Source organism: Cornus florida, unplaced genomic scaffold, assembly GCF_030987335.1.
Source record: "Cornus florida cultivar Cherokee Brave unplaced genomic scaffold, ASM3098733v1 CherokeeBrave_3.0.0_Hap2_Chr06, whole genome shotgun sequence".
Lineage (NCBI taxonomy): Eukaryota > Viridiplantae > Streptophyta > Magnoliopsida > Cornales > Cornaceae > Cornus > Cornus florida.
In genome coordinates, this window is record NW_026775576.1 from 41,970,430 (window position 1) to 41,997,797 (window position 27,368).

General features: G+C 39.6%; 1 protein-coding gene across 7 annotated transcripts in view; it reads right to left on the bottom strand.

Moving 5' to 3' along the window:
• LOC132311369 (DNA polymerase I A, chloroplastic/mitochondrial-like) overlaps window positions 1-27,368 on the bottom strand; it is a 49,191-nt gene that overhangs the window by 2,135 nt on the left and 19,688 nt on the right. Inside the window, exon 12 of one of the 7 annotated variants that reach the window (XM_059809269.1) lies at window positions 26,931-26,976. The exons of the other annotated variants lie outside the window; for them this stretch is intronic. Coding sequence (XP_059665252.1) covers window positions 26,931-26,976 — 46 coding nt within the window. The remainder of the gene's footprint in view (window positions 1-26,930; window positions 26,977-27,368) is intronic. 7 annotated transcript variants of the gene reach the window in all.

The window sequence follows — 27,368 nt, forward strand, 5'->3', positions numbered from 1 at the left end:
ACAAACACAGGTGTACAGAAATACACCGTGTCCTTAGGACATGGTTATATTTTTCTTTGCCAAGTGATTATGATTATAGTTTCATGTAACAATCAACAATCCCCGAAAAAAAGGCCTTTGCCCAACTACTTGGGGTTAACTGAATGAATCCTATTTTTTCATTCTACTCTATCCAAAACTATAGCTTCAATCAAACTACATGTAAGAATATATTTCCTTACTAACTCTACTAATGTTAATTTTAATCATCCCCTTCCTCTAGCATTACCCTCAATGTGACCGTGTCACTCTTCCTAACTCGGACACTTAGTGGATTTCTTTGCACAAAACTAAACTATCTTAATCGTTTGTTATCATTTTATCTCCAATGAGAACTACTACAATTTAATGTTACAAACATATACAAAAATTTATTTAATATTGTTGAAAGAGAGAGAATATATGAAAACTTATATTTTATTGAGTGAGTAATAAAATAAAACAATGGTGTTTATATAGGAGAAGCTACAGGAGTAGGTGAGTGGAGAACAAATTAACCTTATACATGGTAATGGTAATGTTATATATTGTAATGAGGGGTAGGTGAAGGCGACTACAGAATATAGAAAATACTAGTAAACCCTAGTAAACAATGTAATCTATTTGTACACGTGTGACAACTTATACAATATTGTACAACACTCCCCCTCAAGCTGGAGAGGTGAAGGCGACTATAGTATATAGAAAATACTAGTAAACCCTAGTATACAATGTAATCTTTATGTACACGTGTGACAACTCATACAATACTGTACAACACTCCCCTTCAAGCTGAAGAGTAAATGTCAATAACTCCCAGCTTACTACATATGGAATCAATAGAGTTTTTGGGAAGCGCCTTAGTGAAGATGTTTGCCAGCTGTCTGCCAGAAGGAACAAAGGTGTAACAATCTCATTCGAGTCAACTTTAGATAGAATGAAATGACAATCTACTTCAATGTGTTTAGTCCACTCATGGTAGACTGGATTGCCAGCAATATGAATGTGGAGGATAGCATGAAATATAAGATGATTCTTGATAGAGACAAAGTGTTTGATTTTCTTGCTGGATTAAATACCGAATACGATCAGGTTAAAGGAAGATTGCTTGGAAGGAAACCAGTTCCATTTATTAGAGAGGTCTTTGCTGAAGTTAGAAGGGAAGAATCAAGGTTGGCTGTGACGATGAATGGCTCAAATAACTCAGGTAATGAGGACTCAGCCATGGCTATGAACACCGAGAATGCCTTTCTTGGAGCACAGCGAACCAATAAGAGAAATGAGGACAAAGACAGACTATGGTGTGACTATTGCAACAAGCCACGTCATGCAAGAGATCATTACTGGAAGCTTCATGGGAAACCGCAAGGCATTGGACGAGGAACCACGCCCGGCAGCAACAACAACCAATCCAGCCAGCCCAACCGAGGTTATCAGGTAGCAGCTGACAACCTGAAGACTCAGAATGTGCAGAAAGGCTCGGAGACTACTGTTTTCAGCAAATAACAGATAGATTATCTTCATAAATTCATGAGCCAACTCAGTGCCAATGCTACACCTTCCCCTTCAGCAAATATTGCACAAGTAGGTAACTTCTTTACACACAGAAACTTCAAAAACCAGCCCTTGGATCATAGATTCTAGGGCTTCAGACCACATGACAGGTTCGTCCAGCCTCTTCAATCCCTATTTCCCAGCCTCGGGACAACAAAAAGTTAAGGTTGCAGATAGGGCTGCAAATGAACCGGGCTGTTCATGAACAGCTCGGGCTTGGCTCGCTAAGGGCTCAGCTCGAGCTCGTTCGTTAAGCAAATGAGCCGAGCTCGAGCCCAATTTTTAGGCTCGTTTACTAAACGAGCCGAGCCCGAACAATGTTGGGCTCGGCTCGTATAGGCTCGTGAACATGGGCTCGTTAAGACTCGTGAACAAAACTCGTTAAGGCCCGCGATCAAGGTTCGTTATATATATATATATATATATAGATGTTATATATAAGATAATCTAGACTTTGATTTTATTATATATATATATACACACACATATCAATGTAGTTGTTTGAAAAAGAGATTCCACGCACACAAATGATGGGCATCTTTCAAGAGAAGACAATTGTTTGGTTTTTCTGATGTATGAAATATGTATATCTCATATGTGTGGACCAAAGACCCATGATGACAGCTTGATGAAGAGGTGATTATTAGATTTAACCACATGTTGACCACACAATATAAGCCCTTGGATTTCCCACTAACATAGCTTATACACTTGATTTTCTCTACAAGACCTGCACTACGAAAACAACAAGACTCCTACAACACTATTAGTACAATGGTCAATTATTTATACCCTAAATAAAAAAATAATATATTGCACACATAACTACAAACCTTTTACAGTAATTTTCCCATTCTATAGGTATTATTTAATTCATTAACCCATCAACCAATATTCATCTCAACCATTAGATATCTTTTTGTACAATGATGCTTTACTAATGCTAAGGGATAAAGAATGAACCCTAGAAGGAGGAGTCAACCGCGGTCTTCAGCTCGATCCATAGCATGATATTGCCATTAACTCTCCACAACACAACTCTCTCTCTCTCTCTTTCTAATGAACAATCTCCATGGCATGAATCCTGCCAACAACCTTCCACAACACAGCTCTGTCTTGTCTTTCTCACTCTAATTATTCTTAAAATCTAGTAATGCAAAATATTTGTAGATAACAAAATCAAGTTTAATTTCATAGTCAAATTTTGTTCTTTATTGAATCGATAAAACCTTGAGGATGTATATGTTTTGTATTTTTTTCCCTTTTTTTTCAGCGATATTTTTCCCGTCAGAGATGGAGATCGGTGGTTATGAATTTTTTTGATTAGGTGATCTGTAACCGAGCCCAAGCCGAGCCGAGCCCGAGCTTGTTGAAAATTTAACGAACCGAGCCCGGCTAGGCCAAGCTTGCCCGAGCCCGAGCACCTCTGTGAAGATGACGAGCCGAGCCAGAGCAACCCAAAGCTCGGCCCGGCTCGATTCATTTGCAGCCTTAGTTGCAGATGGTACATTATCATCAGTTGCAGGGAAAGGTTCCATAATTATTTCAAAGGATTTTGTCCTTAAATCTGTCGTACATGTTCCAAATCTCTCTGGCAACCTTATATCAGTTTGTAAATTCACTTGAGATTTGAATTGTATATGTTGGAAATCTTGTCTATAAGTTGACTCAACGATTATGGCAGATTTATTGGGTCTTCAGTATAGGCTAATTTTTAGGGATTTTATTTTTATTCTGATTTGATTTGATTTTATTCTATTCTCTTTATTTTGATTTAATTTTATTCTCTTTTCCATATTTGTAATTTTCCGCTTGTATATAATAATAGTCAGGCTCTCAAATTGAGTACGCCAATTTTACCAAGTTACTTTTTGGTATCAGAGCCTCAAACCTACGCCTCCCCCATCTCTCTCTCTTTCACCGCCTCTTTTAATATCTCTCTCTATCTCGTTACAGCCCCTACCCTAATTTTTTTTTCACAGACCTTTTCTCTTTTTCAGGTCGCTGTTGCGACAGTCCTAGGGGGAGTCAATCTCCTCTAGGTTAGACCCCTGTAAGGGTATTCCCTTAGTCTTTTTCATGCACTAAGGGTCAGAAGACGTGTTTGTAATTTTTTGGGGCTGCCGGGATATTCAGCAGCATTTTCGGATCAGACCTCTCCAGCTTCTTGGTTTGATCAAAATCAGGTCTATTCCTCCTTTATTTGAAATTATTGGTAATCTGTTGAATTGATCTATTTAATATTATGGTTGAAAAAAGTAATAATAAAGAAACTCTCTTTTCGGCGCAACACACACCGGCTCAACGAGTTACTAGTGTGCTGTTGAATGGCCGTAATTTTGCATCCTGGGCTCGTTCCCTCCGCCTCTATGTTGGTGGAAAAGGCAAATCAGGGTGGATTTTGGGTACTGAAAATAGGCCAGATATTAAAGATCCTAAATATGCCCAGTGGGATATGGACAATTGCACCATTTTAGGATGGATGTTTAATTCTATGGAGGAACGCATTTATAATATATTCATATTTTATGACTCTGTTAATGACTTGTGGACTGCTTTGAATCAAATGTATGCTCATTCTAAGAATGATGCTCGTATTTTTGAATTATATCAAGATATTGCTAAGGCCTCGCAGGAAGGCCTGAATTTGTCTGTAACTGATTATTTTGGGTATTTGAGATCTCGTTGGGAGGAACTAGCTCAATATGAGCCTCTCAGTGAATTTCCTTCTGAGGCAGCCTCTCTTCTTGTCAAACGTCTTGATTGTCAGCATACCTATCAGTTTTTGATGGGATTATGCCCAGAATTTGAACCACTAAAGTCTCAGATCTTGAATGCATCACCAATGCCATCCCTATTGGAAGCCTTTGCTACTATTGATGGTGAAGCACGCAGGCACCGTTTAATTCAGCCCTCAATTGTTCCTGTACCAGTGTCTGAGCCTGCTGGGGATAGTATGGCTTTTGCAACCAACTTTGGATCACGAGCTTCTGGAGGTCAGATTATTTGTCACCATTGTGGAGGGGTTGGACATGTTAAGGCTCATTCCTTTAAACTTCATCCTGAACTGAAGCAAAAATTTTCTAGGAACCGTTTATCTGGAACTGGTTCTTCTCGTACTGCGACTATTGCAGAAACTCCAGTTACTACTGGTGGATCTACTGTATTTCCTGGACTGAGCCAGCTTCAGTCCCAGATTGGGCATATCCAAGACCAGCTTGGCTCCCTTGCTTCTAGAGTTAGTGCTCCTTCAACTGCTCCCACTGCAACTATTGCTACAGGTACTCCTACTGCATTTCATGTTAAGGCCAAGCAGCCCACTTGGGTTCTGGATTCTAGGGCCAATGATCACATGACTGGTGAGTTATCAGTTTTTTATTCTAATGTCATACCTGTTACCCAATCTGTATATCTTGCGGATGGCTCTACATCTTACATTCACAGTAAGGGTGATGTTTGTCTATCTCCTGATATTACTCTTTCATCTGTCCTTCATGTACCTAAATTTGCCTTTAACCTTTTATCTATTAGCCGGCTTGCAAAAAACCTCCAATGTGCAGTTATATTCTTACCAGATCACTGTTTGTTGCAGGACCTTTGTTCGAAGAGGATTTTTGGCAGGGGTTATGAGCATGATGGCCTTTACTACTTTGGGGAACCACCAAGAACGAGTCTTCAAGCTTCTGTCCTACCTACTTCTAGTGTTTATGATGTTTTTTTTCGCACTTTTAGTCTATGGCATGCACGTTTGGGGCATGTAAACTTTCAATATCTATGTCTATTGTTTCCTTCGTTAAATAAAGCATGTAAGGACCATAAGTTTCAATGTGAAGTTTGTGAGCTTTCTAAACATACTAGAACTAGCTATATTTCTCATATGAGTCGTGCTCCTAGTATGTTTGATCTTATTCATTCTGATGTCTGGGGCCCTTCCCCAGTTACTGCTTTCTCTGGACATCGATATTATGTGACATTTATTGATGATTATTCTCGTTGTACTTGGGTTTATTTATTGAAAAAGAAATCTGATGTGTTTCTTTTATTTACCCAGTTTCTTCAAATGATCAAAACCCAGTATAACACTGTTGTCCGTAATATTCGTTCTGATAATAGACGAGAATATGTTTCGAATGAGTTCCGGTCTGAACTTAATAAAAAGGGGATTTTACATCAACTCACTTGCCCTATACTCCTGAGCAAAATGGCGTGGCTGAACGCAAAAACCGTCATCTTATGTCTGTGGTCCGATGTCTTCTGAGTGGTATGCATGTGCCTAAATTCTATTGGCATATGGCTGTTCTTACAGCTGCTTTTCTGATTAATCGTACTCCCAGTCGAGTTTTGGGTGGTAAGGCACCACTTCAGATTCTCCAGCCTGATTATACATTGTTTCACCTTCTGCCTCGTGTTTTTAGCTGTACTTGTTTTGTTCATAACCGTATTCCTTCTCGTCATAAACTTGATGATAAATCTATTAGGTGTATTTTCTTGGAGTATTTTGCTATGTCAAAGGGCTATCGTTGTTATGATCCTGTGACCAAACATATGTATCATTCTCTTGATGTGACATTTCATGAAACTGTTCCTTTTTATAGTACTAATTATGTGGTACAGGATTCTCTCTCTTGTGATCTGGAGAAGGAGATTTCTCCTATTGCCCGTCCTGTTCCTCTCTTTGAAAATCACACTGTCTTGGAATCTCCTTCTCCATCCATGCAGGGTTCCCCTCCACCTTTGCAGGTCTACTCTCGTCGCCATCGCACTCAACCTCCCCTGCCAGAATCATCTTCCGAACCAGGTCCAGGTAACTCTCCTTCTCCTATTGCTCCTACAATTCCTGAGCGTACCTCCCGTTATCTTACCCGTGATCGTCATCCTCCTAATTGGTATGGTTTTTCTAGTAGCACTAACCACCTTATTTCCCAGTATGTCTCCTATGACGGTCTTTCAGGTGCATATAAATCCTTCCTGGGCAAGATTGGGACCGTTTCTATTCCTCGATCTGTGTCAGAAGCCCTCCAGGATCCCAATTGGGTGTCTGCCATGACAACAAAAATGGATGCTTTACACCATAATAATACATGGGAACTTGTTGCTTTACCCTCTTGGGAGAAAACGGTTGGCTGCAAGTGGGTCTTTAATGTGAAGTACTTAGCCGATGGTTCTATTGATCAGTATAAGGCTCGGTTGGTGGCAAAAGGCTTTACTCAAATTCCAGGCAAAGACTTTAGTGCTACCTTTGCTCCTGTGGCTAAGTTGACGTCTGTGCGACTGCTTGTCTCCTTGTCTGCTGCCCATTCTTGGCCTCTGCATCAGTTAGATGTCAAGAATGCATTTCTTAATGGAGACTTACTTGAGACTATATATATGGATCCACCCCCTGGATTTCGGGCTGAGGGGGAGTATGCTGGGAAAGTCTGTAGGCTACGGAAGTCTCTTTATGGTCTGAAGCAATCTCCTAGAGCTTGGTTTAGTCGTTTCAGCAATGTTGTTTTATCCATGGGCTTTGTGCGCTGCCACTCAGACCATACTTGTTTTATTCGACGTCGCTCTGATGGTCGTTGCATTATGTTATTGGTATATTTGGATGATATCATTATCACAGGTGATGATGTTTCAGGGATTGCTCACGCGAAACTTCATCTTCAAAAGTCCTTTGATGTGAAGGACTTAGGTCCTCTTCGATATTTTCTTGGAATTGAGGTTGCTAGATCCCGTCGTGGAATTTCTTTATCTCAAAGAAAATATATTTTGGATCTTGTTCAAGATACTGGCATGCTTGGGTGTCGACCCGCTTCCACTCCTATGGAACCCAATCTTAAACTCTCTGTTGAGTTAGGGGAATTACTTCCAGATCCATCCGTGTATCAACGTTTAGTAGGTCGTCTTATCTACTTGACTAACACAAGGCCCGATTTGACATTTGCTGTCAGTGTGATTAATCAATTCATGCATGCCCCTCGCTCAGCTCATATGGATGCAGTCTACCATATTTTGAGGTACCTTAAGTCGTGCCCTGGTCTTGGTCTGTTCTATGCCTCAGGAAATCAGTCTGGACTCTCATGCTTTACTGATGCAGACTATGCTGGATGTAAGACAGATAGACGTTCTACCTCCGGCTTCTGTACTTTCTATGGTAATCATCTCATATCATGGAAGAGTAAGAAGCAGGCTGTTGTTTATAGATCCTCTGCTGAAGCTAAATACCGAGCTATGGCTCAAGGTACTTGTGAGCTCCTTTGGCTTCAATCAATTTTGGGAGAGTTGGGTCTTGTACAGAAAGGTTCTTCAAGGCTGTTTTGTGACAATAAATCAGCCATTATGCTTGCTTCTGATTCTGTTTTACATGAAAGGTCGAAACATATTGAGGTAGACATTCACTTTATTCGAGAGAAGGTTCGATCGGGTATCATTAATCCTATTTTTGTTCCTTCTTCAGAACAGACTGCAGATGTGTTCACAAAGTCTGTTGGGCCTTCTCTTCTCCAGTCTTCCATCGTCAAGCTGGGCTTAGTCAACATATTTGCTCCAGCTTGAGGGGGAGTGTTGGAAATCTTATCTATAAGTTGACTCAATGATTATGACAGATTTATTGGGTCTTCAGTATAGGCTAATTTTTAAGGATTTTATTTTTATTCTGATTTGATTTTATTTGATTTTATTCTCTTTATTTTGATTTGATTTTATTCTCTTTTCCATATTTGTAATTTTTCGCTTGTATATAATGATAGTTAGGCTCTCAAATTGAGTACACCAATTTTACCAAGTTACTTTTGTATAGTTAAATTATCTTCTACTCATCATAAATTTCAGGAACCTTATACGGGGAAGAGGATTGGCAGTGCTAGAGAAATAGATGGCTTGTTTGTCCTTGAAGAAGGAAGAGACGAAGAAGGCAAAAGCATGAAAGCTATGCAATGTGGGACTTTGAATCTGGCTAGCAAGAATGATGTTCTTTTGTGGCACCTTAGGTTGGGACATCCGAGTTTCTCCAATCTAAAAATGTTGTTTCCTTCATTATTTTCAGAGAAAAATGTTTCAGATTTCAAGTGTGAAACCTGTGAATTATCTAAGCATAATAGAGTGCCTTTTTTAACTTTAAATTACATTGACTCTAGCCCTTTTGCTCTTATTCATAGTGATGTTTGGGGACCTTCGCGTGTCACCAATGTTTCTGGTTCAAAATGGTTCATAACATTCATTGATGACCATACTAGGATGTGTTGGACTTATCTTCTTAAAGAAAAGTCCAAAGCAGCCCAAGTGTTTCAAACCTTACATTAAAATAATTGAGAATCAATTTCAGAAAAAAATTCAGATCCTTAGGACTGATAATAGTAAGGAATACTTCTCAAACATCTTGGGAAATTATCTTACTGCTCATGGTATTGTTCATCAAACCTCGTGTGTTGACACACCCCAACAAAATGGGGTAGCCGAAAGGAAGAATAGGCACTTACTTGAAGTGGCCAGGGTTCTTCTAATCCAAATGAATGTTCCTAAATACCTTTTGGGTGAAGCCATTTTAACAGCCTCATACTTAATTAATCGAATGTCTACTCATATTCTTGAGTATGAGACACCCTTCAACCAACTCAAGAAATCATTTCCCTTGACAAAACATTTATTCTCTTTCTTAAGCCCTAAAATTTTTGGATGTACTGCTTTTGTTCATGATCACAGCCCCAACAAAAGCAAACTGGATCCTAGAGCCATAAAATGTGTTTTCCTTGGTTACTCTCCAACTAAGAAAGGGTACAAGTGTTTTGACCCCACTAGCAAAAAAATTTATGTCTCCGTGGACGTAACCTTTTATGAACATCAATCGTTCTTCACCAAAACTTCACTCCAGGGGGAGAATAATCAAATGGGAGATCAGTTTTGGGATGTTACCGTGTTGTTTATCCCTGTTCAGTCCACATCGGGCCTAAAAAGTCCTCAATCGAGCTTCCTTCCTAGCCAACAACCACACCTTCCTAGACCACAACCGAGCCCGGGTAGCTCAAGTGAGGGGGAGCAGCAACTACAGCAGCCACCGCAACCACAACAGCAGCAACAAAAGTTGTTGGTTGATCAACAACCAGCAACCAATGATAGGCAGACTAAAGAACTGAAGGTTTATACAAGAAAGAACAAGGATAAGGAGGCTGGGACATTTCCTTGGCACTACCCAAGCCCTAAACCAGCTACAGTCACTTCAGATTCCAGTGAGATCTTGGAGAGACCAGGTGAGTCCCCTAATGAGAGTTCTAATGATTCCCAATCTGATCTGGACATGCCTATTGCCCTTAGAATAGGAAAAAGATCTTGTACTAAATATCCACTCTCCAATTATATTTCATACAAGAATCTTAACCCTTCCTTCAAAGCATTTTCTGCTAATGTTTGTCAAGAAAAGATTCCCAAGTCCAATCAGGAAGCAATGATGGATTCTGTTAGAAGTTATATATATAATAATGGGTTGTTATGTAATTATGTTTAGTTAATAGGCCGTTTGTGTTATTATGTAAACCTTGTAACATATATAAGCCTACATAGGCTTATTAGGTTTTGTGAGTTGTTTTTGAATACACAGAGAATACGCTTTTGCTCTCTCTCTTTCTCTTTTGATTTTGAACTTGGTATCAGAGAACAATGATCATGAGTGTGAGAGTTAGTAGGTGGGTTGGTGGCGAATCACGATCTGAATCACGATTTGAATCACGATCGGAATCGTGATTGTGGTTTTGATGTCTCTGTCGGCAATTTCTTATTCACCGTAATCAGATCTGAAGTGTGTTCGTTGTCGTTTCTACCTTCTTCATTGTCACCGGCAGCTCCTCTTTGGTTGTCGTCGTCTCTGCCTTCTTCGTCGTCGCCGGCAGAAGCTTCTTCGTCTCGGTTTGTAGAGGTGAGATTGGTTTTCGGCCGGAAGTTGATTCAGCCGCTGCTTGTTGATTCGGCCGCTGCTCGTGGTTGGGTTGCCGTCGCCCCCGCCGTATTGTTTACCGGAGTTTATGACGAAGTGAAGAAGAAGACCCGTGTTTGGCTACACGGTTGTGCTACTCCAACCCTAGTTTGCTAAACCTGTGATAGTTATTCCAATCCCGGTTTACTAAACCAGGGATAGTCCAGATCCGGTCCGGTTCCAAGATCCGACCCGTACCAGGATCCGACCCGGTTTCAGAATCCGACCCGTTTCAGACCCGTTTCCAGGTTCGGCCAGAATACAGAATTTTTTTTTCTCTCCTTTTTCTTCTCTGTTTTGCTGGATTCAACATGGCCTCAAGTTCAAGTTCAGATTGCTTTCACCCACGAACAGTCTTAATTCTCCCATGACTTCAGTTAAGCTCAATGGGAAGAATTACATATTATGGGCCAAATCTGTTGCCATTTTTCTCGAAGGCAGAGGTCTTGGTTCTCATTTGACTAAAGAGAAACTCAAGGCAACTGATGCTTCCTTTGATGCACGGGAAAAAGAAGATGCTCAGATCATCTCTATGATGATAAACAGTATTGAACCCCAAATTAGTTCAACGTTACTTTATTTGGATACAGCCAAGGAGATATGGGATAGATTGCAGCAGTTATATTCTGGAACAGGTAATAACACCCGTGTTTATGAGCTATGTAAACAGTACTTCAATCTTGAACAAGGTACTCAAAGTATAGAAGAGTATTATTCCAAAGTTATGGGAGTCTGTGAAGAGCTGAATATGTATCAGCCCATTACTGCTGATGTTTACAGTATGCAACAACAGCGGGCGGACTTTAATGTTGTCCGTTTTCTTACTGGTTTATCATCAGCATATGAGCCTTTTCGTGCACAGATTATGAGCAGTCCAACACTTCCATCTCTTGTTGAGGTGTTTTCTCGACTTCAGCGTGCTACACTAGCAAGTGATACCTCAAATTTGAATACTGGACAGAGTGGTGAGCGTTCAGCATTGGTAATTTCAAAGGGTGAACATAATACTTACCGTGGAGGTCGTGGGGGACGCTCCACACGTGGTGGTCGTGATTCACGTGGAGGACGTGGCCGTGGCAGGGAATTAAGAAAGTGTACTCATTGTGGTCTTTCTAATCATACTGTGAACTTTTGTTGGGACCTTCATGGGAAACCATCTAGTTATGCAAATCAAGTTTCCTCTTCTCCGAATGATGTCGCTTCTGGATCGCACAATGTAGCTGAATCAGATACAGTTCATGTTCCACGGGATGAGTATACTCAGTTTTTGTCTTATAAGCAAGCATCTAATTCATCTTCCACAGCTACCTTTGCCCAATCAGGTACTACACACACATGTCTATTGTCTTCCACTCGCAGTCCTTGGATCATAGACACTAGAGCATCTGATCATATGACCAGATGTTCTTCTCTTCTATCTGATTTTCATTCTATACCTACTTCTCAAAGTGTTACTCTTGCTAATGGTTCATCCATTCAGGTTTCAGGTTTGGGGACAACTCAACTTAGTGATTCATTGTCTCTCTCGTCTGTTTTACATGTTCCGCAGTTTCCCTTTAACTTAATGTCTATCAGTAAGCTTACTAAATCTCTCCAGTGCTCTGTTACATTTGATCCTACTTCTTGTGTGTTTCAGGATCTCAAGACAAAGAAGAAGATTGGTACGGGGCATGAAGCTGGTGGCTTATATTATTTTGATTTTGAACCTTCTCCTGTGACTCTTCAGTCTTCTCTGTCTCCATTCCAGTGGCACTGTCGCCTTTGTCACCCGTCACTTCAAGTTTTGAAGTGTCAAGTTCCTAGTCTTAGTTATTTGAAATTCTTGTCATGTGAAGTTTGTCAACTTAGTAAGCACCATCGCGTGTCTTTCAAGTCTAGGGTTAATAATTGTGTTTCTAGTCCTTTTCATTTGGTTCATTCAGATGTATGGGGTCCAATAAAACATTCTTCAATCAATAAATTTCATTATTTTGTGACATTTGTGGATGATTATTCTCGCCTGACTTGGTTGTTTCTAATGAAAGATCGTTCTGAGTTATTTTTAATTTTTCAAAAATTTTGTAAAGAAATCAAAACTCAGTTTGGATGTCCAATTCGTATTCTACGTTCTGATAATGCTAAGGAATATTCTTCAACTCCCTTTGATACATATCTTAGTGATAAAGGAATTATTCATCAAAATTCATGTGTTTATACTCCACAACAAAATGGAGTTGCAGAACGTAAGAATCGACATCTTTTAGAAGTAACTCGTGCTCTTTTGTTTCATATGCGTATGCCTAAACGGTTTTGGGGTGATGCTGTTCTTACAGCCTGTCATCTTATTAACCGTATGCCGTCATCTGTATTAAATGGCAAATCTCCACATTCTGTTTTATTTCCTGATTCTCCCTTGTTTTCTCTTCCTCCTAGGGTTTTTGGATGTGTATGTTATGTCCACAATCTTAGTCCTGGTTTTGATAAACTAGACCCACGTGCCAAAAAATGTGTATTTCTTGGCTACTCTCGCTCTCATAAAGGTTATCGCTGCTATAGTCCTGTTTCTCAACGGTACTTTTTAGCGCGGATGTCACATTTTCTGAGTCCATCCCATATTTTTCAGATACTGATTCACTTCTTGATATCAATCTTGAGTCGCCTCCTTCTGCAGTTCCTCTTCCCTCACCTTCTCTTCAATCTCAATCTCTGGTTCCTTCATCTGGCCCATTACAGGTGTACACTCAAAGACCAAAGCCATCTGTTGTCGTGCCTGCTCCATCATCTTCAGAGTCTTTGGATCCGACAAATTCCACTGTGTCTGATTCCTTGCCGATTGCACTTTGTAAAGCTCCTCGCTCATGTGCTACTAAACATCCCATTGCTCATTATGTTTCTTATAATTCCTTGCCACCATCATTTTCATGTTTTTCCTCTTAGTTGTCTACTACATTTGTTCCTAAGACTATGCAGGATGCTTTGTCTGATTCGGGTTGGAGGAAAGCAATGCAGGATGAAATGGATGCTTTGCATACGAATGGCACGTGGACTCTTGTTCCATTACCTCCAGGTGTCAAACCTGTTGGTTGTCGCTGGGTATATACTGTGAAGTATCTTCCGGATGGGTCCGTTGAGCGTTTAAAAGCACGTTTTGTTGCCAAAGGTTATTCCCAGACTTAGGGTATTGACTATGATGAGATGTTTGCACCTGTTGCTAAGATTTCCTCTATTCGTGTTTTGATTTCTCTTGCTGCTAATAGACATTGGCCTCTGTTTCAGTTAGACGTTAAAAATGCCTTTTTGCATGGTGACTTAGCAGAAGAGGTTTATATGGAGCAACCACCTGGGTTTGTTGCTCAAGGGGAGTATCTTTACACTGTTTGTCGCCTTAAAAAGGCCCTATATGGCTTGAAACAATCTCCACGGGCTTGGTTTGGAAAATTCTCTGAGGCAGCAATAAAGTTTGGTCTTCAGAGGTGTCAGACTGACCATTCGATATTTCACCAGCGCACTAAAGCTGGTTTCATAATTCTTGTGGTGTATGTTGATGATATTGTGATCACAGGTGATGATTCTGAAGGCATTGCTAAGTTGAAGTTGTTTCTGCAATATTGATTCTACACTAAAGACATGGGTAAACTTAAGTATTTCTTGGGTATTGAAGTAGCTAGATCCAAGATAGGTATAAGTTTATCCCAATGAAAGTATGTGTTGGACTTATTAGAAGAAACAGGAATGTTAGGTGGTCGTCCGGTTGATACTCCTATAGATTCAAATACAAAACTTGTAGCTGATGTGGGTGATCTATTTAGTGACCCGGGCAGATTTCGTCGCCTTGTTGGGAAATTAATTTATCTCACTATCACTCGACCTGATATTTCATATGTTGTTAGTGTTGTAAGTCAATTCATGGGAGCCCCTAGAATGCCACACTGGATTGTTGTTCTTCGGATTCTCCGATATCTCAAACAAGCTCCATGTTTTGGGTTACTATATAAACCAAATGGTTATCTCAAGGTGGAAGGTTTTACAGATGTCGACTGGGCCAGTTCTCCCTCAGATAGGAGATCTACTACCGGCTACTGCACATTTGTAGGAGGAAATCTAGTTACATGGCGAAGTAAAAAGCAAACGATGGTAGCTCGATCTAGTGCTGAAGCTGAGTATAAGGCAATGGCCCATACCACTAGTGAGTTGACATGGATACAACATTTTCTAAAAGAACTTGGTTTGACAGTTGAAGCTCCTACTCCATTGTTCTATGATAATCAAGCAGCAGTTCACATTGCATCAAATCCTGTGTTTCATGAGAGGACCAAACATATTGAAGTTGATTGTCACTTTATTCGAGAAAAAATATTACGTGGGAGCATTTCTACTCCATTCGTGAAGTCTGAAGATCAATTAGCTGATATGTTTACCAAAGTATTGGGTCATAATCGATTAAGAACTATCTGTTCCAAGCTGGGATTATTTGATATATATTCTTCAGCTTAAGGGGGAGTGCTAGAAGTTATATATATAATAATGGGTCGTTATGTAATTATGTTTAGTTAATAGGCCGTTTGTGTTATTATGTAAACCTTGTAACATATATAAGCCTACATAGGCTTATTAGGTTTTGTGAGTTGTTTTTGAATACACAGAGAATACGCTTTTGCTCTCTCTCTTTCTCTTTTGATTTTGAACAGATTCAAAGAGGAGAAAAGCTGTGATGCGAGAAATGAGGGCACTCAACAAGAACAATACTTGGGAAAAAGCTGATTTTCCCTATAGAAAGAAGGTTGTGGGGGTGTAAACGGGTGTTTACTGTCAAATTCAAGGCAAATGGCACGGTCGATCGATGCAAGGCAAGATTGCTCGCAAAAGGCTTCACACAAACCTGTAGGATAGACAACAAAGAAACCTCTGCACCCGTGGCAAAGATGAATACAATTACTGTCCATAGCTGCAAACCGAGACTGGCCGGTGCACCAACTTGATGTAAAAAATGCATTTCTCCATGGAGACCTCGAGGAAAAAGTGTATATGGAGTTGCCGCAAGGATTCGAAGGTAATTTTGGAAAAAAGAAAGTGTTATGACAAACGCAATGAACCCAAGTTGAATCAAGAATCACAACAGAAAAGTAAACACACCACACAAAGAACCCAAAGATTTATACGTGGCTCGGCAACAGCCTACGTCCATGGTTAGGATCCGGTGAAAGTTTTCACTATGTGTAAAATCGGAGATTACAAGTTTTCAGCCCCTCACTCTGTTTCTGTACGAATTTCAATCTCTCTCTCTTTCTTCACTCCAAACCCTAAGCGCCCTTATATATTGGGCTACAAGAGAATAATTAGGGTCCACGACCCATGAGCCAAAAAAGGGGTCAAAAATTTTCATTCAACGGGTTACCGGGTCATAAGCGGGTCGCAACGCAACCCGGCACCAAATTCGGGCCACAATATCACAGAAAGTATGCAGATTAAAGAAATCTCTTTATGGGTGGAAGCAATCCCCACGTGCTTGGGTTGAAAATTTCACCAAAGCTATCCAGAGTAAGGGATATACGTAAAGCAAAGGAGATCACACAATGTTTTACAAACACAAAGAAGGAGGGAAGGTAACTGTACTAATTGTGTATGTTGATGACATCATTGTGACAGGTAATGATGACACCGAGGTGGATGACCTGAAGAAGTCTCTTACAAAAGAATTTGAGACTAAGGAGTTGGGAAATCTGAGGTAATTCTTGGGAATAGAAGTTGCAAGGTCCAAAAAAAGGAATATTTATGTCACAAAGGAAGTATATCCTCGATTAGCTTAAGGAAACCAGTCTATTGGGATGCAAACCAAAAGATACTTCTATTGACTTCAACCACAAACTTGATGGTATAACCACAAGCCCAATGGTAGAAAAGGAGAGGTACCAACAATTAGTTGGAAAGCTCATTTACTTATCCCATACTAGGCCTGATATTGCCTATGCCGTGGGAATTGTCAGTAGGTTCATGCACGCTCCTAATCAAGACCATCTGAACGCTGCATTCAGGATCCTAAGATATCTCAAGGAGTCAAGGGCACTCCAGGAAAAGGAATTTTATTCTCCAAAAATGGGAATACGGAGATTGAAGCCTACACCGATGCAAACTGGGGAGGATCACTGATTGATAAACGCTCTACTTCAGGGTATTGTACCTTTGTAGGAGGTAATTTGGTGACATGGAGGAGTAAGAAGCAAACGATTATGGCTAGATCAAGCGCTGAAGCTGAGTTCCGTGCAATGGCTTTGGGAATTTGTGAGTTACTTTAGCTGAAGTCTATTTTAAAAGAACTGAAGTTGGAAAGCAGTAATCCTATGAAACTCTACTGTGACAACAGAGCAACCATTAGTATAGCACACAATCCAGTACAACACGACAGAACAAAACATGTTGAAATCAACACACTTTATCAAGGAGAAAATTGAAGGAGGCCTAGTCTGTACTCTATACATCCAATCTAAAGAACAGCTAGCTGATACCTTGACTAAAGGTTTGGCTAAAGGACAGCTTCAAAAGTTAATTGGCAAGCTAGGCATAACTGATATCTACACGCCAGCTTGAGGGGGAGTGTGGAAAAACAGATCACCAGGAAATCTGGGATTCTAGGCGCGGTTGACCCCAGGATTCGGATCAAATTTATTCAAAATTAGTCCCTAAATAAATTGGAATGATTCCTTCCCATTTTAGTCTCTGATTCCAGCTGTTTGATTTCAACTGTTTGTACAGCTGCAAATCTTTGACTTTGTACATTTATTTCTTTCCTTGTTTATAGCCTTTAGAGTGTAGTTGTCCTTTCTTGTATATATAGGCCTTGTACAATCTGTAAACGATGAAGGAAATATAGAATTCCCTATTCAAAAACTTTCCTCATTATCCAATGTTTCATTGCCCGATCGAGTAAACATAATGTCTACTTAGGCTCTGATACCAAAAAAAGATGTAGGACAAAAGATCAACCTCGAATAGTTGAAACAAGTAAGAGTTATGGCTGAAAGTTCAATGAACAGGATTGGGGTTCAAGTTGTGTTAATACAGACTAGATAGAAATGATTTGAAAATAACAAAAGAGCCTATTGGAATCACACCAACAGGGCCTAGGCATCACACCCAGAGAAGGCCTCACACCCTCAAAATTTGTGAATCAGTCACGAAGAAATTTCAAAAGATATTTCTTATTCATTCATTGACTGCCTCACCAAGTTTCCATCATACCCTTCTTATAGCAACTTGTGACCCTGAGATTACCCTACAATTGAGGTAATCAAAAGTTGACTCTATAACATAATAAAAGTAATTACCCTGTAATTGAGGTAATCAATATTTGACTCTAGGATTACCCCATAATTGAGGTAATCAATATTTCTTTTTTATCCTCCTTAGGTGTGGAAAAATACCTCCTTGATTAGTGGTAGGTTAGCACTAGAATTGTGTAAATACTTGTTTCCTAGAGTTTAGGGATTTGTGTAAATATTTGTTTCCTAGAGTTTAGGGATTTGATTGATAGAGAATCAGGGATTCCTGATTATAGGGATTTCAAAATTAAGTTAGTTGCTGATTTTTCTCTTTGTAATTTCTTATATATAGCCCAACAGAGGCTCTTGTAAAATTAATTAATAGATTCAATATAATTGAATTCATTTCTCCACATGGTATCAGAGCTTTAAGGCTTGGATTTCCTGAAGGAAAAAAAATTCAGCGTTTTTATTTTTTTTTATTTTTTCTGTTCAGGCCTTCATAGCCAATTTTCTTTGTGACTTGCCTTCATCACAGTCATTCTCTAGCAATTTCTTTTGCCAATTTTCACATAACCCTTCTGTCTGGCCTTCATAGCCGATTGTTGAAGAATGTCAGAAACTACTGTTCAACCATCCCAATCACCCGAGGAAGAGCAGGTTCAGCGCCCCACAAGTGAACTTCAGAATATTCAACCGGCGTATCGACTTAATGGAAGGAACTACTTGAAATGGTCTCAATTGGTTCGAACTTTTCTGAAAGGAAAAGGGAAACTAAGTCACTTGCTGGGAACGGGACCAAAGAAAGGTGATGCAGGTTTCGAAGCGTGGGACGAGGAGGACTCAATGGTCATGCCCTGGTTCTGGAATTCCATGACACCTGAAATCAGCGATACATGCATGTTCCTACCAACTGCGAAGGCCATCTGGGACGCTCTCAACCAGACTTACTCCAAGGTTCGTGATGCGGCGCAAGTATACGAGATCAAGACAAAGACAACGTCTACAAAACAGGGGAACAAGTCCGTGACTGAGTATGCCAATTTTCTGCAAAACCAGTGGCAAGAACTGGATTACTACCGGGTGATTGATTTGAAGTGCAGCGAATGCACTGTAATTATCAAAAATTTCAGTGAAAAAGATCGAGTTTATGATTTTCTCGCTGGCCTAAACTCTGAATTTGATCAAGTCAGAATTCATATTTTGGGCAAGGAGGAGGTACCATCTCTTAATTAGGTGATTTCATTGATTCGGGCTGAAGAGAGTCGGAAAGGAATCATGCTTGAACCTCAGTCGATTGACAGCTCAGCACTCGTAGTCTCTGGTGACAACAAGCGGGGTTTCACTCTAGAACAACCGCAAAAAGCTGAACATGGAAAGGCGGAATTATCAAAGGGGGCAAACCGAGATAATCTTTGGTGTACATACTGTAAAAAGTCGCGACATACCAAGGATCGTTGCTGGAAATTACACGGGAAACCACCCATATCCAGCCGAAAAAGGGGAAACAAAGGAGGACAGCAACAACGACAACAAGGACAAGCCTATATGACCTCACAGGTGGGTCAGGACCAGGCAAAAGAATATGGAGGATTCGACGGTGAAGAAATAGAGAAGTTAAGAAATCTGCTGGGAACCCCTGAGAAACCATCTTCTGGTGCTTGTTCTTTAGCCCTCTCAGGTGAGTCTTTATTCTCCCTTGGATTAAATGTTTCTGATAAATTGTTTGTGGATTCATGGATCATAGACTCGGGAGCCACAGACCACATGACACATGCCTCAAACCAGTTCAGCACTTATACCCCATGTCCTAGCAATAGGAAAATCACTGTTGCTGATGGAACCACAACCACGGTTGCTGGTGTAGGAGATATCCATATCACCCCTAGTCTTGTTCTTAAAAATGTTTTACATGTTCCTAAATTGTCCACTAACCTTGTGTCCATTCAAAAGCTTACTAGAGACTTACATTGTCATGTTACGTTTTATCCCTCTTACTGTGAATTTCAGGTTCAGGATTCGGGGAGGAGGATTGGACGTGCTAAGGAAAAGGAAGGACTCTACTACCTTGAGACACCGAGCCTTCCGAGTATGATCAGGACAAATTTATCCTCTTCGTTTCTCTCTTCTTCCAATAAAGATGTCATATGGTTGCATCATTTTCATCTTGGACATCCTTCTTTTGCAATTCTAAAAATCATGTTTCCTTCTTTGTTTAAGGGATTAAATATTGGGACATTTCATTGCGATATTTGTGAGTATGCAAAACACACTCGTGTAGCTTTTCCCATTAGCAATAAAAGAAGTTCCTCCCCTTTCTATTTAATTCACAGTGATATATGAGGACCCTCCACAGTCCCAAATGTTTCTGGTTCACGGTGGTTTGTGTCCTTTATCGATGATTGCACTAGAGTCTCTTGGATATTTTTACTCAAAAACAAATCAGATGTGAGTAATATCTTTCTCAATTTCCATACAATGATCCACAATCAGTTTGGTACCAAAATAAAGAGGTTTAGGTCTGATAATGCGAGGGATTACTTCAATCAAGTCTTGTCACCCTTCTTTCAAAAGGAAGGAATTATTCATGAATCATCTTGCATTAATACTCCACAACAAAACGGAGTAGCTGAAAGGAAAAACGGTCATCTCCTAAACACTACTAGAGCACTCTTGTTTCATCAAAATGTACCAAAACACTATTGGGGGGAAGCAGTACTTACATCTGCCTACATCATAAATAGACTTCCTTCACGGGTTTTAGGGTCAAGAAGTCCAATGGAAGTCCTTTCTAAATTTTACCCGACCTTAGTGCCACAAACAACCTTACCCCTAGGATATTTGGGTGCACTTCATTTGTTCATGTCCATCGTAACAACCAGGGCAAATTAGATCCTAGAGCCATTAAGTGTGTGTTTGTAAGATACTCGTCCACACAAAAAGGTTACAAATGTTTTCATCCTCCTACCAGGAAACTATATATCTCAGCTAATGTCACTTTTGCAGAAGGAAAACCGTATTTTATTGAACCTTATCTTCAAGGGGAGTCATCTATCATAGAAGATAAGGATTTTTTCCAGCTCGCTTTACCGTCACCATCTCTCTTACCCGTATCAAACACTTCATCCAACTTAGTACCTGAGCCTGAATTTCCTGTTTTGTCACCTATATCTCCTGTTGTGTCTCCTGTGAAGGATAATATGACTCTTGATCACGTACAGTATGGGAAAGGGAAGGTGTACTCGAGGAAGCAAGGTCCAGCTCCTGATCCGATGCAGGCCCAAACCTCTAACCTGACTCTTGAGAATGAGGTAACAGTATCTGAACCTACTCCACTTATAGAACACCAGCTCCCTGGACCTCAAATAACTGACCAGGATTTGCCAATAGCCGTGAGGAAAGGAACTCGAGAGTGTACCAAACGACCATTATACCCTCTATCTCATTACGTATCCTTAAAGAAATTCTCACCAGCCCATAGGAGTTTTCTCACGAGTCTAAATGAAATCTCTATTCCAAACACTTTATCTGAGGCATTATCCAATGAAGAATGGAGGAAAGCAATGAGAGTTGAGATGGACGCATTGGAAAAAAATGGGACGTGGGAAGTGGTTGATCTACCAAAAGAAAAGAAGGCAGTAGGGTGTAAGTGGGTTTTTACCTTGAAATATAAGGTTGATGGATCGTTAGAGCGCTACAAAGCAAGGCTAGTTGCTAAGGGGTACACTCAGACATATGGAGTTGATTACCAAGAGACCTTCGCTCCAGTTGCAAAAATGAACACTGTGAGGATCTTGTTGTCATTAGCAGCCAATTTTAATTGGGAATTACAGCAATACGATATGAAGAACGCCTTTCTACATGGTGACTTGGAAGAAGAAATCTATATGAGCATCCCGCCAGGATTTGGAGGAGTTGAAGGGAACAAGGTATGCAAGTTAAGGAAAGCCTTATACGGTTTAAAACAATCCCCTCGTGCCTAGTTTGGGAGATTTACTAAGGTGATGTTAGCTACAGGATACAAGCAGAGTCAGGGAGATCACACTCTTTTCATTAAACACTCAGTTTCAGGGAAAGTCACGGCCTTGATAGTCTACGTGGACGACATAATTATGACTGGAAATGATGAGAAGGAGAAGCAAGCCTTGAAACAATGTTTGATCAAAGAATTCGAGATAAAAGATTTGGGGAGATTTAAGTATTTTCTAGGGATAGAAGTGGCTCATTCTAGACAAGGTATCTTCATCTCGCAGCAAAAGTATGTCACCGATCTTCTTAAGGAAACAGGAATGCTCGCAAGCAAACCAGCTGCAACACCTATAGAGCCGAACCATAGACTTGGAGAGGCTATTGGAGATCAAGCAGTAGATAGAGAGATGTACCAGAGATTAGTTGGAAAACTCATTTATCTTGCCCACACCCGACCGAACATAGCATATTCTGTTAGCGTCATCAGCCAATTCATGCATGACCCCAAGGAGATTCATCTTCAAGCTGTCTACCGTGTGCTTCATTACTTGAAAGCTAATCCTGGGAAGGGGATAATGTTCAAGAGAAATTCTAAGCTTGTCCTTGAAGCCTACACAGATGCAGATTATGCAGGGTCCCCTATGGATTGGAGGTCTACTTCAGGTTATTGTACATTCCTTGGAGGCAATTTGGTAACATGGCGAAGCAAGAAGCAAAATGCTGTAGCTCGGTCAAGTGCAGAAGCTGAGTTTAGAGCAATGGCACAAGGTGTCTGTGAGTTGTTATGGCTGAAGATTATACTGGAAGACTTGAAGATTAAATGGAGTGGGCCAATGAGACTCTACTGTGACAATAAATCAGCAATCAACATTGCACATAATCCAGTGCAACACGACCGGACTAAGCACATTGAGATAGACAGGCATTTTATCAAGGAAAAACTAGAAAGCGGATTAATTTGCACACCATACGTTCCCACGGGAGATCAATTGGCAGATGTTCTTACAAAGGGGCTCAACCATGTTATCTTCCAAGAAATTATTTCCAATCTGGGAATGGTTGACACCTATTCACCAGCTTGAGGGGGAGTGTGGAAAAATACCTCCTTGATTAGTGGTAGGTTAACACTAGAATTGTGTAAATATTTGTTTCCTAGAGTTTTGGGATTTCTATAAATATTTGTTTCCTAGAGTTTAGGGATTTGATTAATAGAGATTCAGGGATTCTTGATTATAAGGATTTCAAAATTAAGTTAGTTACTGATTTTTCTCTTTGTAATTTCTTATATATAGCCCAACAGAGGCTCTTGTAAAATTAATTAACAGATTCAATATAATTGAATTCATTTCTCCACATTAGGTAATCAATATTTGACTCTAGCATAATAAAAGTAATTACTACTGACTGATGCAATTTGATCATAATTGATGCAAGCTACCATAATTATGTAATTTGACTAAATCCCCCGAATTATGCAAGACTCCTAGTGGACCCCAATTCATCTAGCACTTGCCAAATTAAACCTCGAGCTTAGAGCCCTCCTTGCCACACCTTCTATACACACTGTACTCTACCAACATAGTAATGCTATATATGGTAATGAGGGGTAGGTGAACGCAGCTACAGAATACAGAAAATACTAGCAAACCCTAGTATACAATGTAATCTAACTATACACGTGTGACAGCTCATACAATAATGTACAACAAATAAAAAACAATATTTGCATATATAACATATCTTTTATAAACAAAATATCTTATTATCATATTCTTGGATTTGCCATACCAAAATGTTCATATCATGGTGTGTCCATGTCCATATTTCTTAGATTGTGATTATTAGTACTGTAAAATATATTGTATTGAATAAATTACAATGAATGATACAAGAGGTATATATAGGCAAAACCTAATGGGTTAGGTGAAGTTAGGCAAGGAGTGAACACAAGGTAAGGTGTGAACACAAGCGTAGTGTGCTTCTAGAAAGCATGCTACTAGACGGTGGCAATATTGAATATACAATGCTGAATCTAACATTTAACTATCTAGAAGTCAGCTTTACTATTTTATAGTTGATAGCAATAACCTTTTTCAACACTTCCCCTCAAGCTGGATTGAAGATGTCTTCCATTGCCAGCTTGCCAACCAAGTAGTTGAATTGTCTTTTGTGTAGAACTTTTGTGAATATATCTGCAATTTGCTCCGTAGTTGAGACATATGGCATGCAGATCAAACCATTCTCAATCTTTTCTTTAAGAAAGTGCTTATCAACTTCCACATGTTTTGTTCTATCATGAAGAACAGGATTGTGGGCAATCGAGATTGCTGCTTTGTTGTCGCAGTATACTCTCATAGGTGAGGTGCTCGATATTCTTAGGTCATTTAGCAGTCTCCTGATCCACAGAACTTCACAAATCCCATGGGCAACTAATCTAAACTCAGCTTCAGCACTACTTCTAGCCACCACGTTTTGTTTTTTACTGCACCAAGTAACCAAGTTTCCCCTAACAAATATGCAGTAGCCAGAAGTTGATTTTTGATCACTAACGCTCCCAGCCCAGTCTGCATCAGTGTAGACTTCAATTTGTAAGTGTCCCTATCTCCTGAATTGGAGGCCTTTACCAGGAGTTCCCTTTAGATACCTCAGGACTCTGTATACCGCCTCGAAGTGTTCTTGTCCTGGTGAGTGCATGAATTGGCTCACTCTGCTTACTGCAAAAGCTATATCAAGACGAGTATGGGATAAGTAGATAAGTCTTCCAACAAGTCTCTGAAACTGTTCAATATTCACCACATCCTCCTTTCTTGCGGGCTGTAATTTTTGGTTAGGCTCGGTTGGAGTCTCAGCTGCTTTACATCCAAGTAAGCCTGTTTCACTTAACAAATGAAGTACATATTTGCGTTGAGTGACAAAAATACCTTCCTTAGATCTAGCAAATTCCATGTTGAGGAAATATTTTAATGCTCCCAAATCCTTGACTTCAAAATCTTTAGCGAGACCCTCCTTTAATCTTTCCAGTTCAATACTATCATCACCTGTGAGGATTATGTCATCTACAAAACAATCAAGATAGCAATTTTACCTTCTCTTGAGTGCTTATAGAACATGGTATGATCTGCTTGACTCTGATAGTAGCCATAGTTCTTTACAGCCTTCCCAAATCGTTCGAACCATGCTCTTGGAGACTGTTTAAGACCGTACAATGATTTCTTCAGCTTGCAAACTTTGCCTTCTCCAAATCTCTGTTTAAATCCTGGAGGTGAGTTCATGTAGACTTCTTCTTCTAAATCTCCGTTCAAGAAGGCATTTTTAATGTCTAACCGGTGTACGGGCCAATTGAAATTTACAGCCAAGGATAACAAAACTCGTATTGAGTTTATTTTGGCTATTGGAGCAAAGGTTTCTTAGTAGTCAATTCCAAAGGTTTGTGTAAACCCTTTCGCTACAAGCCTTGCCTTACACCTTTCTACGCTACCATCAACCTTGCATTTTATTGTAAATATCCATTTGCACCCTACAATCTTCTTATCCCTTGGTATTGAAACTACTTCCCAGGTACCATTTTTCCTCAAAGCATTCATCTCCTCCATAACTGCTAACTTCCAATTCAGATCATCATCATCATCTAGAGCTTCCTTGATGATTCTTGGCACAAACAGGTTAGATATTTTAGAAGTAAATGCTTTATGGCTATTGGAGAGTCTGTGATAGGATAGATAGTTGGTAATGGGGTGTTTGGTGCATTCTCGGGTTTTTTTCCTAATGGCTATGGGAATGTCAAGATCTGTGGGAATCGGTTTTGGTAAAGCAGTAGGAGGGACAGAATCGGAGGTAGGATCAAATGAAAATGATGAAGGAGTTGTGATAGGAATAGAAATTGGAAGGAGAATAGGATTAGAATTACCTGAACTACCCAGAGGACCTTCACTTGGAGATTCTGATTGACCTTGTGGTTGGATGATCTGTTGGTCTTTATTTCCTTGCTGATTTTTTTTTCGAGTATAAACCAGTAGCTCAGGTTTAGTTTGATCTTCCTGTAGTATTTCTCCCCCTGTTCATGATTTTTCTGCATTTGGCAAACCTTGACTTGGAACTTCATTTTCAATATCTTTAACGAGTTGTTTTTGTAAGTCAGAAAAACAGTTTAAGAGAGAATGGGATTCGGTAACGGGCCTATAGTCTCCCAAAAATTGTCTTCTTCCCTTTCTCTCTCCCCCTAAAGATAATTTTTGCTAAAAAAGGATTGATTTTCAAGAAATTGAACATCCATACTCGCATGAATTTTTTTGTTTGTGGATTATAGCACTTATATCCTCTTTTATTTGGAGCATAACCTATAAAGACACATTTTTCAGCTCTCGGGTCAAGTTTAGAGCGAAACATGCTAGGTATATGAATAAAAACAATGCAGCCAAAAATTTTCAACGGTAAATCTGAGTTAATTCTACATTCGGGAAAGGTTTGTTTGAAATAATCTAAGGGTGTGACATATTTAAGAACACGGGTAGGCATCCTATTAATTAAATAGAATGCTGTTAAAATAGCCTCTCCCCATCAATATTTTCGCACATGCATAGAAAACATCATGGCACGAGCTACCTCAAGTAAATGTTTGTTTGTTTTTTCTGCAATTCCGTTTTGTTGAGGAGTACCCCGACAAGTAGATTGATGTAAAATACCCTTTTCTTGTAAAAAAAACTTCCCAAATGTTCATTGAAATACTCAGTTCCATTATTGGAGCGTAGTATACTAATTTTTTACTGAAATTGGTTTTCGACCATTTTGTAAAAATCTTTAAACAGTTTTTCAACTTCAGATTTCACATTCATCAAATAAACCTAGCATAATCGAGTGTGATCATCTATGAAAGTTACAAACCATTTTTTTCCAGACCCCAGTGGTAACCTTAAAGGGTCCCCACACATCACTATGAATCAAGTAGAAAGGTTTTGAAGCACGATATGGTTTTGAAAAATAAGTAGTTCGATGACTTTTAGATAAATGACAATTCTCACATTGAAAGGAATAACAATCCAAATTTTTAAACAAACTAGGAAACAAATGTTTTAGATAAGGAAAACTAGGATGTCCTAGTCTCAGATGCGAAAGCATTATTTGTTCACGAGCAGAAATTAAACTAACACTACTATTAAAACCATGAGCTATTTTATTAATGGAAAAATTGTCATTGAAGTAGTAAAGACCATTGATCAGCTTAGCACTGCCAATCGTCCTCCTCGAGTTCTGGTCCTGAAATTCACAATAAGAATCAAAGAAGATAACACAACAATTAGAGTCCTTAGATAATTTGCTGACAAATAACAAACTAAAGGCCAATTTTGGAACATGAAGGACAGAATTCAGAATTATATTTTCTGAGATTTTTATTTGGCCTTTTCCTGCTGTTAAAACACTTATATGTATATATGTATTTATGCTGGGGTCTTATTGTAATTAGATATAGGGTTTGTAGCCATTATGTAAATAGGCCTTTCTTGTATTGTATATAACCCCCCTTTATGTTTTAGGGTGAAAGTAAGATATGTGAAATGTGGGCTGCGCCTCAAACTCTCTGGTCTAAGCTCTCTCTCTCTCTCTCTCTCTCTGTATCTCTATTGTCTTTCTATACAAATCTCCATTTT